The 19745-nt window shown below is 44.2% G+C and overlaps 1 protein-coding gene across 3 annotated transcripts in view; it reads right to left on the bottom strand.

Annotated features, from left to right (window-relative positions):
* AGO4 (argonaute RISC component 4) overlaps positions 1-19745 on the bottom strand; it is a 99081-nt gene that overhangs the window by 56037 nt on the left and 23299 nt on the right. For 2 of the 3 annotated variants that reach the window (XM_088460614.1, XM_088460615.1), the window contains exons 2-4: positions 5850-6018; positions 5606-5726; positions 4800-4981 (exon numbers count right to left, since the gene is read on the bottom strand). In XM_088460614.1, coding sequence (XP_088316740.1) covers positions 4800-4981; positions 5606-5726; positions 5850-6018 — 472 coding nt within the window. Of the gene's footprint in view, positions 1-4799; positions 4982-5605; positions 5727-5849; positions 6019-18588; positions 18931-19745 lie in introns of those variants that run through there. The other variant, XM_088460616.1, reaches the window with a different exon arrangement.

The raw sequence follows: 19745 nt of genomic DNA, 5'->3' as shown, positions 1-19745 counted from the left end.
TTCCGCTTTTGCTCCATGGAGCTCTTAATCTCAGATGCCTCTATAAGAAGTGAACACCACAGAAGGTGGTTGGAAAATATCCCTCTTGGACAATATAAGAGTTTAAAGAGGAACTGCACTAAGGAAGGCACTTTAAAGGAACAAATAGAAGAGATGACTACATGTTTCGAACAAAAGGGTTATCCAAAGGAAAATATTGGAAAAAGCAAAACATAGGGTCCAAGATAGAGAGAAAGGATTTGGTGAAAGAAAAAACAAAAGAAAGAAACAAAAAAAAATTATAATTCCCATCAATGGGCCTTTATTACCGAATATGGGTCACATTATAGAAAGGTAGAGGGTATCAAAAATAATTAGCGAATCCTGAAGGATAATCCTATCATAGGGAAAGTGATACCAGATTCTTCCATGATTCATATATAAAAGGGCCCCCTCTCTAAAGAAAATCTTGGTAAAAAGTGCACTACAAAACGATAAAGATCCTAGCTTGATGTGCAGGTCCACTACTAGTAAAGATGTACACAGGAAAACAACTGCGTTTCATGTGAATGGAAAGAAATACAAAATAAGAGATTTCATCACGTGTCACTCTAGGAATGTGATTTACCTTTTAGAATGCAAATGTGGAAGAATTGATATAGGGAAAACTTCGAGAAGTCTAAAATATAGGTCAGCAGAACATTTTTTATATTCACATTTACTGTATTGAATCTCATGGAAAGTTCCCCACTTCTGGTAATAGGGATGGACTCGGCTGGAATACGAAGTACAGCCTAGTATACGGGTAATGGAAGGGGGAACACACAAGAAAGTTGTCTAAGAAGCCTTAATGAATAGAGGCATCTGAGATTAAGAGCTCTAGAGCAAAAGCGGAATTATACAACAAAATGGCCGCCATTTGGAAAGCACAAGGAGGCTGAACGGAATGCATACGCTTCTTCCTTTGGAACACAACCGGAAGTGGACGTATGGAACGCAAGCGTCACTTAGGGTAAACCGGAAACTGAAGGATTATTGCTTTTATTGCTAGTTTCGTTTGGACGGCATGACCCCATCAGGAAAGGACGGTATCTGAAGTCTGCATCCACTCTTATCTATTACTGATGTCCTTGGAATATTTGTCTTCCATTTCATAACTTCCATTGCTTTGGGAAGTAATGTGTTTTTAGAATGTGTTTTATTTTTATATGTCTTCATGCAATATATTTGTGAATAAAAAATATGAGATATGGTAAGAACTTATCGTTATCTCTATTTCTACGAAGTCCATAGGGTTCCACAGGATACCTTTGGGTATAGGCGATGGCGGTAGACATCGGGCACCTCAGAGTTAAAGTTTTCAGCCTCCCAGGATGCACTTGGGGTCCCTCTGCTAAACCCCGCCCCCGAGCCAAGGCAAATCAGTTACGTAACAAGCCACAAGAACACACAAGAATCACATTCTCACCAGAAGGAGACAGAAAAACCGGTGACAAGAGCAAAGCCCATCTGCAGTACAGGTGCGACAGGCGGGAGTCCTGTGGAACCCTATGGACTTCGTACAAATAGAGATAACAAAGGTAAGTTCTTACCATATCTCATTTTATGCTTCAAGGTCCATAGGGTATCCACAGGATACCTTGGGGATGTCCCAAAGCAGTATCCTTTAAGGGTGGGGATGCTCCTGTGCTGAAAGGAGAATCCGCCGCCCGAAGGAAGCATCCTGAAAGGCGAAGGTGTCAAATGCATAATACCTCAAAGGTATGGACAGAAGACCACGTGGCTGCCTTGCAAAGCTGAACAGCAGAGGCACCACGGCGAGCTGCCCACGAAGGACCCACAGACCTAGTGGAATGAGCTCTAACAGAGGATGGAACAGGAAGGCCTTCATGAAAGTAAGCCTCAGAAATCGCCATGCGAAGCCATCCTGCCAAAGTTTGCTTAGTGGCAGGCCAACCCTTCTTACGGAAGTCAGAGGACAAACAAAGAGTCCGACTTACTAAATGAATTGGTACGGTCAACATAAATCCTTAGAGCACTTACCACATCTAAGGAGGCCTCACTAGCCGAGAGGTCTGGAGAATTAAAAGGCGGCACAATAATTTCCTCGTCAATGTGGAAACTATATACCATCTTAGGTAGGAAACCAGGGCGAGTGCGAAGCACCGCCCTGTCCCTATGAAAAATTAGAAAGGGAGGTCGACATGAGAGAGCCCCCCAATTCTGAAACCCTTCTGGCCGGTCAATGGCCAGAAGAAACACAGTCTTAGCTGTAAGCCATTTTAAATCCACTGAGCCCAGTGGTTCAAATGGTGGTCCTTGAGACCTCAGGACCACAGCCAAATCCCAAGGAGCCACTGGTGGAACAAAGGGAGGCTGAATATGAAGTACACCTTGCAGAAAGGTGCAGACATCAGGAATAGTAGCAATCCTACGCTGAAACCACACTGACAGGGCAGAAACTTGCACCTTCAGGGAAGCAAGGCGAAGACCGTGATCTAAGCCCGCTTGTAGGAAAGCCAAAACGCTGGATATCCTGAACATCTGAGGATCATAGCCTTTAGGTCGACACTATTCAAAGAAAGTATGCCACACTCGGTGGTAAATTCTTGCAGACACAGGCTTCTGAGCTCTGAGCATGGTGTTAACTACAGAGCTGGAAAAATCCCTGGGCCTTAAAAGGGCTGTCTCAACAGCCACGCCGTCAAAGACAGACGACTCAGGTCCGGGTAATGGCAAGGACCTTGAGACAACAGGTCCGGACTTTGAGGCAACAGCATCGGAGTGTCTATGGAGAGACTCCAAATATCTGAGTACCAGCGATGTCTCGGCCAAGCTGTAGCTATCAACAAGAGTGTGCCTCCTTCTTGCTTGAATTTTCGAACCACTCGAGGAAGAAGGGAGAACGGAGGGAAGAGGTACGCAAACTGGAAGGTCCACCAGACCGACAGAGCATCTACAGAAGAGCCTCCCTGTCTTTGTTCTTGACCCGTACACAGGCAGCTTGCTGTTGTGTTGGGAGGCCATGAGGTCTATTTCTGGAAGGCCCCAGTTGTCCACCAGGAGTTGAAACACCTCCTGGTGAAGAGACCATTCTCCTGGATGCACGTCTTGACGGCTGAGAAAGTCTGCTTCCCAGTTGAGGACTCCTGGTATGAACACCACCAAGATGGCAGGGAGACTGCCCTCCGCCCAAGTCAGAATGCGGGACACCTCTGTCAGTGCCGCCTGACTTCGGGTTCCTCCTTGGCAGTTTACGTAAGCCACCGTGGTGGCGTTGTCAGATTGTACCTGCACGGGTTTTCCTTGGAGAACATGTTTTGCTTGCTGGAGAGCTTTAAATACCACCCGAAGTTCCAAGATGTTTATTGGAAGCGCATATTCTGCTGGTGTCCACCTGCCCTGGAACAAATGTGGACCCGTCACTGCTCCCCAGCCTCGGTGACTGGCGTCCGTTGTCAGAAGGACCCAGTTCGCCACCCAAAAGGGGCGTCCCCTGTTCAGACGAGTCGTCTGCAGCCACCTGGCCAGAGACAGACGTACCACTGGAGAAAGCACCATGGTCTGTGACTATCCGATGGGGTAACCCATTCCATCTGGAGAGGATCAATTTCTGCAGAGGTCTGGAGTGAAACTGAGCATTTTCCACCATGTCGCACATTGACACCATGGAGCCCAGTAACCTCATCGCCAAGTGAACAGACTCTGAATATGGTGATCAGACTCCGAGCCAGGCACCTACGAAACTGATTTACCTTGGCTCGGGGGCGGGGTATAGGAGAGGGACCCCAATGCATCCTGGGAGGCTGAAAACTTTAACTCTGAGGTGCCCGATGTCTGACGCCATCACCTATACCCCAAGGTATCCTGTGGATACCCTATGGACCCTGAAGTAGAAAATAATTTCATATACATCCCATTGGGATTGCGGCATCTATTTAAGACGTATAACCATGTCTTGTCCTTCAATATTGTTTAAGGGGTGCGGTGTCCCCTAATCTATACGTCTTAGGCAGCCTGATTCTTAAATTTTGCGCACCACTAAGGATACTTTTATCCCATCTTAGAGCTGTGGCCAGAGACTATACCCTATTTCAGCATGGCCCTTATAGACCCATGAGGCTTTTTGGAGGTATCACAACCTGCACAGATGTTATATTGGTATGGCTTTCCTATATATTGAAAAAAATAAATATGTCACTACACAGAATAACAGACCACCATATGAAAAAGATCCCCAAATTAAAGGCTTACCTCAAGTGGGTGTCTTTCAACTTTTAGGATTGGACTCAGACTCCACCCTGCTGCCGGATGCAGTTTACTCTATATGCCAGCAACTGTACACTAGGGTTAATGAGCTGTTCTGGAACACTTTTCAGCCTGTCTTACACTGTGTCATTGAAGCGCAAGCGCAGACCACAACCTTTCATCAAGGCACGTTTTTTTAATTTTCCAACCAGATCACCTCCCAATGGAAGCAGGCTGGTGGTCCCCAGTAGCCAGCCCCATCCTTGGCTTTCAATATGAGATGGTGCATCATCAGGACAGAAAAGATGAGCCCCTGCACTATATAAAAAAAAAACCCCACACACTACCAGACCTAACTGGTTTAGAGACCAGAAAAAAGAAAATACCGGGGAAGAGGAAGAGCTGCACTATACATACTAGAGTTTTTTCTTCCCTAATGTACCCATCTCTCACTAACTTAGAAGGGAAGCTATCCATTGTAAAGCGTTGTCATGGAGCACTGAAAGGAAAAAATATGTATTGTACACAGTTTTCTCAATGTAAAGTTCCCTCACTAATTTATAATACAATACCTCATAGACGGCAGGTGACGGGTGATGACATCAAGTGCCTGCACAGAGTCTTCTGGAACCTCACTCAGATGCCCTGCTAAAGCTTCCAAGAGAAGCTGTAGACTCACAACTGACACCCATTGAATGGTCACTTTGAAAGTCTGGTCTTTGCCCTCGCCCGGGAGAGTCACTTCCAGATCAACCTGCAGAACATAGGTAATGTAAATAATCGAATATTAACATCTCATGTACAATGCATGATGCCAAATTGAAGTGACAGCATTAAAATATGTTCTTGTTAATAAAACTATAAAAAAAAAAAAAAACCATCACACCACTAGAGATGAGAATTTAGTTATCACACAAGCTGTTATAGCTATGTACAATAAGCATTTTCGCATACCATATAATGATTCCTAAAAACACAGTAGAAGTTTGGCAATGACCATATACATAGATCAGTGAAAATACATCTGGTTTTCATAGTCTATTAGTCACAATAAAGCCAATAGTACTGGTATGTAATAACATACCTAGATACAGATCGGTTACAATTATTTCATGTACAGTGCAGAATCTGCCTACTTGTGTTTGTTCCTCCTACAACTGCAGTCCTTCAACTACTTATAGGTCAAACTACTATGGGAGGCTTGTTGAATCAGCATTGCCTACCACAGACAAGGTAAGGGTGATAATGGTGTGCATCACGCATATAGTTGATTTTGTGAGGAGACTTACAGTTTTTCTAAAGCCACGTTAAGTGTCCAATCCGATCCTGCTCTATCCAATGGGAATTCTGATAAACCAAAAATGAAACTTGCACTCACCCTGTCCCTCCCAATTGGCAGTGGATGAGCAGTGTACATATTCCTCTTTCCATCATATCCTGGCTGGCGATCTCCAAATATTTGCATCTTGAAGTGGCGCACCATTGTGTCAACTACCTCCCTACACAAAACCAAATTTAAAAAATGCATTATCTCTGTGCAGAAAAATTACAGCCAAGTCTACAAAATTGTTAACTGTAAAATACTGTTTGCTTTGCAGTACGTCCCAAACTTCATATCTCACCTGTTGACTCTTCTGGGCCTTTTCTCAGGCTTTATGTCCACATCATAATGGTAGACATCAATCTTCGGTATTTGCACCTGGAAGTGGTTGGCCAAAAGCCTGATTGGTTTCCCTAGTGTTCCCAAGCCAGGACGCCGCGGAGGTTGGAAGAGGTTGGTCGGTGGAGGACCTTGGGATAAATTAATTGTACAGTCATTGTAAATAGTGGCAGAAAATGTTTCTTTAGTACTTTAAAACCTTTGATAGAAAAAGTAAAGCGATTACTATATATATATATATATATATATATATATATATATATACACTACTCAACAGACTACCCTGAAGTCCATATTTTTTCCACCATGGTTTTGAGTCCAACAGCCAGCTCTTATTTTAGAGCTATGGACATTTACAAACTAGAGGGACAATCCAATTGGGTGGCAGTTTAGATCCTACGAGCCATTCTCAGGATGAACATGCACAGCAAATTACATTTGCAATTCAATTCTAAACTCCAATTGATTTTTCAGTGGAAACTTGCGTTTTTGTGCTCACCCCCTGAGCCCAAGTAAAGGAGAAACCAGAGGAAAAAAAAAAAAAAAAAAGTGCAGAACCTCTGGAACACCCCAACCAATTAATAAACACGCACTTGGTGGGGCTTAATTAGAATAATTTTGCCAATAAATACATGCCAGTTTTACAGCTGAACTTCTGTAAAAAAGCTCAATAATGGGTTAAATGATGTAGGACAGGTGTGTGGAGGTGTACATAATGTGGGACTGATGTGTGGAGGTGTTGTAGTTCATGGGAGAAGGGTTTTAGTACATGAGAGGAGAGCAAAAAGTGTAAGTTTTTATAAAAGTTTGTAGAAATTCCCAGATACTGTCCCAAAATTGCTGGCTACACAGACATGTGTGGACGCAGGAAGATATGTTCCAGTCTGACAGCGTGCCTTTGCCTTTATTTAATCTATGCCCTCCAGCCTGATGCCCTGCACTGTGACGCGGCCAAAAGTCAAGCTGCGTCGTGTCACAGTGCCATCTTCCAGCGTCCGTACAATGTACGCCGCCAGTAGCAGACAGTTGACAAGGCTGCATTGGTGAGGGTTTGCTGTGTGAGTGCAAGAGTCGGGCGGCAGGGGATGCGTAATGGAGAGTGCAGTTGGTGAGAGCGATGGGCGAGGGACAGGCGGCAGTGCGTTTCTTACCAGGTGGACCACCCAAAAAAATAAATAAACAGCCTGGGGAGAACATTGCTTCTATATGGTCCTGCTATCAGTTACCAATTGTTTTGGGTCCAGGATGGTTTCCCACACTTTTTAATGCACTTGTCCCAGATTGCATTTTGTAGAAAGGTTGTGTAACCATGTGAGTACAGTGAATTTTTAATTTCTAATTGCATCTCACATTTCTCGGGTGCACGTATTTACGCAGTGTGTGCAACTTTAACTCACTTTCTCAAACTTGCTCCTAATTGAATTGACCCCTAGAAGTAGTAGAATACAACCAACAGAAACTTTATATAGGACATGACGCATGAAAGTGTTTAAAAGTGTACAGGAAAATCTAGCTTTCAACAGGTTCTGCGTTTCTGGGTATTACTCTACAAAACTGTGTGCACTATATACTCAAGAAGAATAGTACAAAATAAGTCTATTGCAGTTGGCTTTTTACCATATTAGCGTTCCCGGTAGGCTGTTTCAGCGGGGAGACGCGCCCTGCCCTATTTCTGAAGGGAAAAAAGCACCCTGCCCTCTAGCACAGCGCCCCCTGAAACAGCCTGCGGGCCGCAGTGACCCACAGGTGGGGAAAAGGGCAGAGCAGCTGTTACCGCCGGTGAATAGACGCCGGGCACATGCGCCCGGCATCCATTCACAGTGACCGGGGCACTTGGGGGCTGCCCGGCATGTCCGTAAGTTCCGGGCACGCCCCCAAAAGTGAAGAAAAGGGGACGCATTATAAAGACATGCCCCCTTTTCATTAGCCACGCCCCCTTGTTGGGCAAGCGCAGATGTGCCCTAGCTCTAGGTCCGGCGCCCTCAGTGAACACTACATATTATGCATTTAAAAAAAAATAAAAAATGATATAATATAAAAAAATGTGCTTATCTTTGAAAATGGTACCCAGTCCTCTTAGGTAAGTATCCAAAGGATAGAGAGCCTGGGTCAACTGGGTAGCATTTTAAAAGATAAGTAAATTTTTTTACTTTCATTTTGTATGTTTCGTACACTTTCGTACAGTCTCCCTTTACTTTTGTAACCCAATGAAAACCCAAGTTTAAATGTACTGACGAGGGAACATCTTTATCTAGCTCGCATACACTGAATATATACGTTCCAGAGAGGGACTGAAAAGGGGTACTAGGAGATACGTGGAGGAAGACATACTACAGGCTATTAAATCAGCATTATCTGGTACGCAGCCTCTATATATAATCATTATATTAATTTTAAGGAAATACTACACTATATATACACTCTCCCTCATGAGCTTGCATAAGTTCTTTATAAGGTGATCCAGACAACGACATCCCATTCAATCCATCCAGTGTAGACCACTCATTTCTGGATTTCAGATAAGCTTAAAAGATTTTCTCTTTTTGGTACGCACATTCATTTATATGAGCACCGGTATTATTTTACGTAAAATACTACACTATTAGGCGCATGTCTTCTTAACCTTTCTTCTAGAATCACTCCACCAGTTAACCAAACGGACCCCAAGAGGACTGCTGCTGCCTTTTCATTAAGGATCAGTGACTTTACGAACTACATCACACTCACAACCACTTATTGCACTAGATGCACGTTATTCATGTACAAATAATTTATTATCACGATATCTAACTTGGTCTGAGGGAATCAATATTCACTGTGCGCTGTCCCTATACATCTTTCACTAATATATATATATATTTTTTTTTTTACGCATACATGCAAAAGTTTCAGGCAGGTGTGGATAATGTGCTGCTAAGTAAGAATTCTTCAAAGAGAAGTTTTAGTTTATTTTTATCAATTAACAAAATGCAAACTGAATGACCAGAAGAGAAATCTAAATCAAATCGATAGTGTTACCACCATTTGCCTTCTAAACAGCACCAATTCTTCTAGGTACACTTGCACATAGTTTTTGAAGGAACTCGGCAGGAAGGTTGTTCCAAACATCTTTGAGAACTAACCACAGATCTTCTGTGGATGTAGGCTTGCTCAAATCCTTCTGTCTTCATGTAATCCCAGACATGCGTAAATGATGATGGAACTGAACGAGATATAAATAGAGGACTAAGGGTGCCCAGTCGTTGTCTGAGGAAGCAGCTTATGGTGCACACTAGGCAGAGAAACGCATTACACATGGTACCCTTCTTCGCAGATTTAAGGAGCAACATTGGTAAACGGAATACCGCTGGGAGCACATCTTCAATCCATGATATTTAGCTTAAACGGTCCCTCTATGGCTGCTTGAATCGGGAACACCAGCAGCAGGAGGTACAAAATATTGGTTAAGTGAATGATAGTAATTCTGGACTGCAACTGTGCAAAGAAATGAGGCTGATTAGTCTCATAAAAAAATTGAGCATTTACTAATACCTTCTAACTAAGCTTGGAAAAAGAGCTCACCGACTGCTTCTAATAATTTCCACTATTTACAGTTCGGGACATTGCAATAATTAATGCTCCCTAATAAGCCTAGGAGTTTACAACCAATTACCTTCACTGAACGCTAATTAGCCAGAATATAGCCAAACAGCTATAAATAACCCTGCTTTGAAGATCTTTGGCTTGCCAACATTTCAGTGCATTTATGTATTTAACATGCTAATATCTGCCACCTATGCCGGCTAATGCAGCTTAAAGAATCTAATGCAGTGGTTCCCAAACTTTTTTGAATCATGACACCCTAGTGTATCATTGTTTTCACGGCACCCCTAAGCTAAAAGTTTGTTATTGTGAAATTCAGAAAAAATGTAGTGAAGTAGTAAAGTGAAGTGGATTGTGCTGACTTTGTCACCCATAGGTTTGGTTATAGAGTGGTGGACAGGTTTGTGCTTCTGTTTGTGCACATATTTACATTACATTGACCAGAAAGAATTTACTTTGGTGCTGGACCACCAACCTGAGGCATCCCTGCAACTGTCCCGAGGCACCCAGGGTGCAGCGGCGCACAGTTTGGGAACCACTAATCTAATGTATTATTCAGGTCTAGAATCCATTATCTGCATGGTTATTGTGACTTTAGATTGTATGGTATAATTGTTTTAAGTGTCTCTTTTTAATAAATTGCCTATAAATGGACTTCTCAATCAGTTGAACAGCACTTTCCTCTTTGTGGCCCAGGGCTTCACCATTTGTATATATTTTGGTTGTTTGAAGGTTAAGACCATGGGTGGCATACAATTGTATTGCCCCCCTATGCGCCCAACAGGAGCTATTCAATTGTTGCTCCTGTCGGGCGCAATCAGCTGCCGGCGCACCCCAGGGGGGCTGCGAGCTGAACTGGGTCGACAGTGACCTGTTTGGGCGCCCAGCACGTCGGATGGTGGTAGCTGTTTTTTCACGCGGCTAAACCCGACCACTATGGGCGCGATCAGCATGGAAATCTGCAACAAATGAATAGCGCCCTAAGATCTCCCGTCACTTTAGACGGGAGATCGGGTGTGCAATAAAAATTGAACATCGTCCCATGGGAGCTGCAGTTCAGCTGTAATATTGTCACCAGCAAAATTAGCTCCCTTGATTTTACCCCTTTTGTTAATCCCAGAAAGACCAGATGATGTTGAGATCAGGGTTCTGTGGGGGCCATATTATCACTTTCAGGACTCATTGTTCTTCTTTACACTGAAGACAGTTCTTAATGACATTGGCTGTATGTTTGGGGTCGTTGCCCTGCTGTAGAATAAACTTGGAGCCAATCAGACACCTCCCTGAAGGTATTGCATGATTGATAAGTATCTGCCTGTATTTCTTAGCATTGAGGACACCATTAATCCTGACCAAATCCCCCAACTCCATTTGCTGAAATGCAGCCCCAAACTTGCAAGGAACCTCCACCATGCTTCACTGTTGCCTGCAGACACTCATTCATGTACCGCTCTCCAGCCCTTCTGCGAACAGACTGCTTTCTGTTACAGCCAAATATTTCACATTTTGACTCATCAATCCAGAGTACCTGCCACCATTTTGCTGCACCCCAATTCATATGTTTTCGTGCCGAGTTGAGTCACTTGGTCTTGTTTCCACGTCAAAGTTATGCCTTTTTGGCCGCAATTCATCCATGAAGACCACTTCTGGCTAGGCTTCTCCAAACAGTAGATGGGTGTACCTGGGTCCCAGTGGTTTCTGCCAGTTCTGAACAGATGGCACTGCTGAACATCTTCAGGGAAGCAAGCATGATGTGCGATCAGACGATGCACCAAGTTTCCTTGGCCAACCACTGAGTCTACGGTCCTCAACCCATTTACTTGTGCTTCTTCGAAAGAGCTTGAACAGCACATCTTGAAACCCCAGTCTACTTTGAAATCTGTGCTTGGGAGATGCCTTCCTGATGCAGTATAACTACCTTGTTGCAGTGCTCAGTCTTGCCATGGTGCATGACCTGTGACTTGAAAGTCTTCCACAACCTCACCTTTGTAGCAGAGTTTGGTTGTTCCTCACCCAGTTTTAAGCCTCCTACACAGCTGTTTTTGGTTCAGTTAATGACTGTTTCAACCTACATATGAAAATGATGATCACCACTACCGGTTTGGTATGATTGGTTAATCATACACCTGGAATTAATGCGGTTTTGAAGGCAAAAGGGAAGTCACACCAAATATTGATTTGATTTAGATTTCTCTTCTGTTCCTTCACTTTGCATTTTGTTAACTGATAAAAATAAACTATTAACACGTCTATTTTTGAAAGCATTCTTACTTTGCAGCATTTTCCACACCTAAAACTTTTACAGTTATGTATGTATGCATGTAGACACACACACAAACACATATGCACACTATAATATATCTATATAACAAGCAAGAAAGTGTCTGTCTGTTGGTCCTTTACGCATGGCCAACGTTGGTCTGCAGTGCGATTTCAGGTGGTGATTCGGCTGCGGTCACGCACTTCACCTGTACTTTGCTTGTGCAGTACGGGTCTGCGATCCCGCAAGCAGTCCAGCAGCAGACTGTCAGTGATTGACAGGAATGCTGCTGTTTCTGGGCAGGGAGGGGGTGGCGACGGCCTCAGTTTCCCGCTGCCGTTGGGGATTAGTGGAGAGGCCAGAATCTTCGTTGGCTGTCGGGAGATTTCCTGGCCTCTTACTCATCTGCAGCGGCAGCTTGTGTGACCCCATGGCCACGCAGCCAGCCGAACGGATTGCAGTTCTGATGCTGCGTGCGTGGATGAAGATCGGATCAGTAATGCATGCAAGAGGCATGACGCCTCTTGCTGCATTACCATATTACAGCTTTCGCAGCTGCCAACATGTTAGCAGCTGCGATAGCATATCCATCTGCAGATGAATCACCCGCACTGTTCTGCAGTGATTTTGGAAGCTATAGCGATTTCTGTTCTGTAAGTCAGTCTGCTACTGATATACCCCATTACAAATGGTATGAGTGCAGGCAGGCGTATTCTGTCACTTACTTCTAATTTTCATAGCTATCAAGGTTATAGACAAGAACAATGTTAAACATTTTAGGATGCAGGAGTACTTCAGGGTCCAGTCTTCAACCCGGACACCATGTATCCCAGCTAGTTGCAAATGTGGGCCAATGCACAACCGCCATCAGTCTCCCTATTTTGAAATAAGTTACTTTATGATTTTCAAATGGATTGGCTTGAAACTACTATGCATAAAGAAACCAAGACTGCTTATTTTTTTCAACTGTGGGCAGGTTCTATAGCCTCCCTCACTCCAGAATTTAAGCATCAAATATATAAAAGAGTTTTCAATATACATCTTGGTATGAGACACTATTTTGTTGGAGGACCCTCAGATTTCTTTATCATCCCACAAACTGACTTGTGCTCAGTTTTTTATTTGTATATGGATTTGGGGTTGGGGAGAAGGGGGTGTAATGACTAGGTGGGGAACCACATATTATGTATTAATTTATTGTATACATAATACTATATTCTGTTTCTGTGATTTCTTTCTGGATTGCTGCTATATCTAATGTGCTTATATACCCATTATATTTGATTTTTATATTGTTCTGCGATGTAATGTGTATATACTCTAACGAATGAAGGAGGGATTTAAAACAAAAAAAAAAAAACAGTACAACAGTGTAAACGTCTATAGTTGAGGACTGCATTATGTTTCAAATTCAATGCCACTTGAACTTATGCTCTCCTATCATAAAGCACATGAACAGAGTACAACAAACAGTTCAATACATGTGGCGGGTCATATCTTAAACAAGGACAATCTTTTTTTCTGCTAGACACTGAGGCATTCCGTCTCCAATGAAGCTATTTGCAGAAATGAAAATCCCAATACCATAAAAAAAAAAAAAAATCTACCCACAAAACACATACAGGCTATCAGGTTCAAAAACGTACATCAATGCTACAGACGTTATGTAGTCAGGAAACCAGCGGTCCAAATGCCGACCGCCGGCTTCCATACTGAAATCCCGGCATGGGACTAATGATAGGCGTCGAAATACCGACACTTATTATCCAGACGCCGAAATCACGACGCCCGGCATACCAAACGAAGGTAAGCCGGGCGTCGGGACCTCTTAGCCGCGGGAGGGGGGTTAGGCACCCCCCCCCGTCCCGGGAGGGTTAGGCTAGGGGAAGGAGGGGGTTAGGCATCCCCGGGGGGAGGTTAGGGTAAGGCACCCCCCCAGCGAGGGTTAGGTTTTGTGTGCGGGGAGTTGGGGTAAGGCACTAGGGGGTAGGTTAGGGTTAGGCACCCCTAAGGGAGGGTTAGGGGGGGGGGGGGGGAAAGGTTAAGGTGACTACCCACTAGGCGACCTGAAAGTCTGGACATCTAGCGTGCAGACGTTCACTGAACGTCATTCAGTGAGGAGCCCGATCTCCTATCGCTGGGCATGCCAAACCTGACGAGTGTCGTCAGGTTGACGGGCATGTTCAGTAGACAGTCGGGGTCGGCAAGGGCCCAGCGTGCACGCTCATTGCTGGTCCTTGCTGGCTATCCATTACCCGACTTTGTGAACAATGCGACCAAAACCTCCTGGTTTTAGTCGGATTGTTCACAAGGTCGGGTAAGGGATAGGCCCCTTTAGGGTTAGAACTTACCTTAGTCAGGATTTTCAGCTTTCTGCCTTCCGGCGTAGGTATTACCTCCGCCAGACTTAAGACCGGCGGCATGTCATAACGATTCCATTACAGACAGGGCTGAACAAATACCATTCATCAGGTTGCTAGCACTCTGGCAGCCAAGCATGTACCATACCCCTGTAGCCAAAAACTAGACCTCTGTGTTCATACCTACCAGACACACTGATCCATAACACTGTTCTATTACAGCAATAGGAGACACTTGCCATGTGAGCAGGATTTCCACTAAATGTCTTACTTGAGTGCAAACAAAAGCAGGGATCATCACCTGGAAGATAAACCCAAGCCAACATGCTTCTGGTTGTTACATTGGAAATGGAAACAATTTGCGCTTTATAGGGGGATTTGAATTTTTTTCTTGCACCTGATCTCCCATCTAAGTGACGGGACGATATTCAATTGTTTGTGCTGGCAGACTTGAGTTAATGGGCACCTATTACTTATCATGCATGTGCAACCCAAATGCACTGGGTTCAGACGTGTAAAGTGGCTAAACCTGTGCAAAGTATTGGGTGCACTGCATTTGGGTGCCCAAAAGCTTGCATTTTCCCGGAATTCTGCTAACCACAACAGGCCGGTGCGACAGAAATCATGGCCGCCCACGGTACTCGCACCCATCTGCACAAACAACTGAATTGCTCCAGTCACTTTAGACAGGAGCTGAGGCCAGGGCGAGACAATTGAATTCCACATTCTGTCGGAGTAGTAGGCTAGAGTGTGGTTTGGGGATATAGGTTGGTAGAAGTATAGTCACATACTGAATGTGTGTGTCAACAAACTAGTAAACTAATTAGGGTGGCATTTAAAAAAAAAAAAAAAAAATGGCAGCTAGTATGTGTGGCATTAATTTGGTGCATTATAGATGAACAGAGGCTGGTAAATATGTGGAGACACATGGCTAGTATACAATAGGTAAAGGGCTGTCAACCCTGAACAGTTCAGAGTTCGTATATTAATTGATGGGCGGGACTTCTAATTGGACTTTGGTCATTTTAGTGCGTGTAGACATTTGCAGGGATCTGCAAGGCTATAGGCTGCAATATTAAGCAATTATATACCATAGCTTTAAAGGCATTGTGGCCACTAATATATAAACGCAAACACCCACTACTTTACATAACCTCATCTGCCAAGGTTTTCACAACCCCAGACATTTTTATACAAGTTAAATTTGTTCTGTACAAGATTCTCCTAATACTGAGAATAGTGGGGGTTCTTTTCGAATTAGCTAAAAGAACAGTACCTAGAAAACACGCACTACCATATAAATCTTGTTAATGCAAAATAAGTTTTGCATATATATTGTAAAACCCCATACACGCACACGTATCACGTCAATTATTCTTTTAAATTCTCAATCATGCCATGTCTTTCAGGGATTCATATTGTGCCTGGCTGATTGTAAACAGAGTGGGTGGGACCCCTACAAAATCATTCAGGGAGAATTTTAATGTAAATTGTTTAGGGGTTGCACTGCCCACAAGTCATCACAAAACTAAACGATTATTGCAGAAACTGCTCATTAGGAAAGTTGCAGATCATTTTGACAAAGTTTGGAGACTCTGAACATACTGTATATAGTTAGAGAGCTTTTATAATATGTGCTTGTGACAATATGCAAATAGTAAGTACACCACACGTCTACCAGATGGATTTTGTTCATTTCAAAACATTTTGCACACCAAGAGCGGGATGCATCAAGCGCATCCCGCCACTGATCGCAAGCATTGCAGCGTTTAGTAACACTGCATACTTCTACAATTGCAATGGACATCTCTCCAGATAAGAGCTGTATTTTGCCATAAGGACTTCCAGGTTTATGACCTGGGAGTCCTTCTGCGCATGTGCGGCAGTCGACCAGCGCATGCAAGAGCCACGGAGGACACTGGGAGGGATCAGTTTAGATCTCTCTCGGGGAAAGCACATAGACTTTCTGAAGCTTGGTACATATGTGGGAATGTGGTCATACCTCCAAAATGGTGGGATTTTTTTCGGAGGTATGAGTGCATTTTTGCAGTTCAGGAGTCCCACCCCAAATTTACTCTGGTGAGGTTAAAAATTATATGCTCATGGTTAACATAGGCCAAAAAAATAAAATGAGTCTTCATATGGACACAGGATGGACTGAAATTCTCTGGCTATCACTCTAATGCACCAAATAGTTGCTCTACCACTGCCCACTTCTTTGCCTGCTCGATGTTTGACATCTGTCTTGGTACTGCAGTATCTGTGGCCCCAAAGAGACTACTATACATTCTTTCCCCATCAATCAAATATCACAACATTACCCTGCAGGTTAGTATATCCAGTCAGAGGATGGAGATTACTGGTCTGCATTGTGTTTGTCTGTCAGCTTAGGAGCACACTTATGTAGTTTGCAGCCGGCCATTACCATTTGTTATACAATTTGCTCACCTACCCGTGCAGCAAAAAAGGACACTGATCTGGTCACTTAGGCCAAGCAACATAGTAGATCAGTGTAAAGCCAGCTTTAACTCATGGATCAGAGATCACTGTACCCAGTGATCTAATTCAGGAGAAAGAAAATTAAAATAAAAAAAATAGTACATTTGGTCATTCTCAAATATTTGCTTTGTAAAAAACACAATAGCACAGAGAAGGAGAAAAACAAAAAGAAAGCCAGTGTATAAGCCCATCCCCACATTCAATTCACTCAACCTTTATAGACCATATTGAATAGGTGAATCAAATGAAGTACAGAAAATGTAATTTTTACTTTGTCGGTAATGAAGGCCATACTTCTACACCCAATCTGCCGAACGGCAATGGAAAATGACGATCCCCAGACCGCGATGTTTGGCAATCCATCGGGGAATCTGGCACATTCAACATGAAAATTCCCGAATCGGGATTGTCCAACAAGTTGCACTTCTTAGACCCCCGAGCCCAGCAGAACAGGGAATTGGGGCAATCCATTGTAGATGTAAGGGTGTCATAAGAGTGACTTATTGTGGCCAAACAACTATCCCGATTCTTCATTGTGGCGACGCAGATCGCAAACACAGATCGCAGCCATTGATGATTGGCGATCCGCCCGTGGATGGGGGAAAAACTGCTGGTTAAAAACCCGATTCCCCAAAAGAATGGTGAATGGGAGCAATACATTGCAGATGTATGGGCCCCATTATAGGCTATATACTATCTTTAGCCATCTACACAAGTTAAGTTTAGACTAAACTTGAAACATTTGGCAGCTCCTGAAAGCTAACCAGGACACCCTTCGAACAGATATCTACTATGCACTGCCCAATGCTATATTTAAAACAGACTAATGGTTACTCAAGTTAAAAAAAAAAAAAAAATCCTGAAATTAAACAAGTGAACCAAACATACATTAGCCTCTGCAGCAAAATCCTCCCACTGGGTGATGGTGTTTATTAAACACACTTAAAATATCTGAATAGCAACTTTATATTAAGTGCCAAGATAAAAAATCTTAAATGTCTATAAAGCTGGGCACACATCTAAATGACAGTGCGACCCAGTTTAACACATTGGGTTACAAGCCATATTAAGCTGAAATTCATAAACTGATATTTTAAAAGCATAAGAATGATGTGTGTGTACACCAGCTGGAATAAGAGGATTGGCCACTACAAGGAAGTAAAAATAAGTGCACACTACTTGAGGGCAGATATTGAGCAATCTCTTCAACACGATTAGTGCACAAAATAAACTAGAAGGGAATCAGAGTTACTTTGAGTTTACTTGTGTGCACAGGAAGAAAGTGCTTAACTATAGAACTAAAAAAATAAAAGTATCCAAAATAAAAGTATCCAAGGCAACAACAACAACAACAACCTAGACACATGAAGAAAACGCTATTTATGGTAAAACAGCTGTCACCAAACAAAACAAAAACTAGTGTTTATTGCAGGCACCAGAGCTCTTCCTGTAAGCTGCAGGCATATTTGTAAAATGAAGAAGTTACAACATGATAAAATAATCTTCCCTGCAGGTTTTAAAGCCCTAATAAGAATCCAAACCGCCCATATACACACACAGCTGCCAGAATAACACACCAATCTACACCGCATTACGTCCTCAGCACGGCCAGTGTGTTCCCCCAGCCAGCAGACCTTTAAATGTGTACATAATAAAGCGATAGGCTGGTATAGTAGGTGGCAGCCAGCGGCGGGAGTAGCCATTTCCTACATCCAGCAGCCACTATGGCTCCTGGTCACAACATGTCCCCTAGTTACCCCAATGCATTATTGTGGGAGCATAACAATACCCCAAACCTGTTACTGTCCCCCCACCACTCGCACATACCAGCACACTTACATCCCCATCACATACAGGCAGGGGGGCTCACTGACACACAGGGCGCCCCCGCCTTAAGGTGAGCAGCAGCCTCCCCCATTATTTCCTCCCGTTTAAATCCAACCTGGCCCAGGTGAGGCCTAGCCACCCCGGGGCCGCCGTTCCCAGAATGCAGCACTCACCGGGCCCCACCGCCTCCATCTCCGCTGCGGTCCTCTCCGGGAGTCTCTTTTTCTCCGGAATATTTGCTCCGGGTGGGGGTCCCTCCACGGACGGAATCGGGTCGGGTGGGATGGGAGGAAGCCACCGAGCGCCGGGGCCTCAGCTGCTGGGTGCGGGAGGCGCTGGCTGAGCCGGGCGCAGGGAGATGGTGCTAGGCTATCTCGCTGCCACACCGGGGGTGAGAGGTTAGTGCGATCCGCGATTCTGTTCTCCCGTACGGCGACACCGAAGACGGGAGAGCGGGGGGTACTGAGCGTGTAAGCCGGGGCCGCGCTGGTTCGATGCGATAGCGCGCTGCGGGTACACGGGGACCGGGGGCGAGCGGGGACCGAAGAGAGATCAGCCGAGGACTTCTGTATAGTGTAAACATACACATGTTACATGAGGATTACAGCCAAGGATGTTCACATTTAATAACTTTAGTTGGGAGCTTTCTTGTCCACTATAGCAAAAAGCAGTAGTACATTTTACATATGCTTCCTTAAACTAATTTCTATTTCTTTAGTGACTAAAAATTATAAAAGTAATAGCAACATGTAATATAAGTGACGCATGCAAAAGAAAGTCAAAGACCATGAACTTACTGGTCTATATATATCTATACAGAAAGTCTTAAGGCAACCACCCACTAGACTATTATCTGCACGATTTCAATGCATCGGAACAATAAATAGTTCATATTTATGCAAATCATGCAGTTTCCACAGAGCGATTACGATACATTGGGGTAGATGTATTATAGCGGCACTTAACGTGCCGCTATAACGCTTCAAGCTTCGCCTCTTTACCGAGGCGAAGCAGGAAGCACTACCGATGAGATGTATAAACATCTCATCGGCCGGAGAGGGGGAGCGTTAACTCCCCCCTCCGGCGCTACCAGCTAGAGACAGCAGCGCATCAGCCTAGTGCTGTGTCTGCCCTGGCCGGCTCCAGTGAGCATGCGCAGGATCTCGCAAGTATTGCGAGATCCCCGCGTGCAGCCAGGAGCCGGTAGCCGCCGCAGCAGGGACAGCGCTGTCCCTGCTGTGGGGATAGGCTAGCGCCAGGCTGTAGCTGTCGATAACGACAGCTACAGCCGGCTGAATGGTCAGACGATCTGACCGTTAATACATAGCCC

This window comes from Taudactylus pleione, unplaced genomic scaffold, assembly GCF_031769625.1.
Source record: "Taudactylus pleione unplaced genomic scaffold, aTauple2 ptg000007l, whole genome shotgun sequence".
NCBI lineage: Eukaryota > Metazoa > Chordata > Amphibia > Anura > Myobatrachidae > Taudactylus > Taudactylus pleione.
This window is presented reverse-complemented; position numbering and strand designations above follow the sequence as displayed.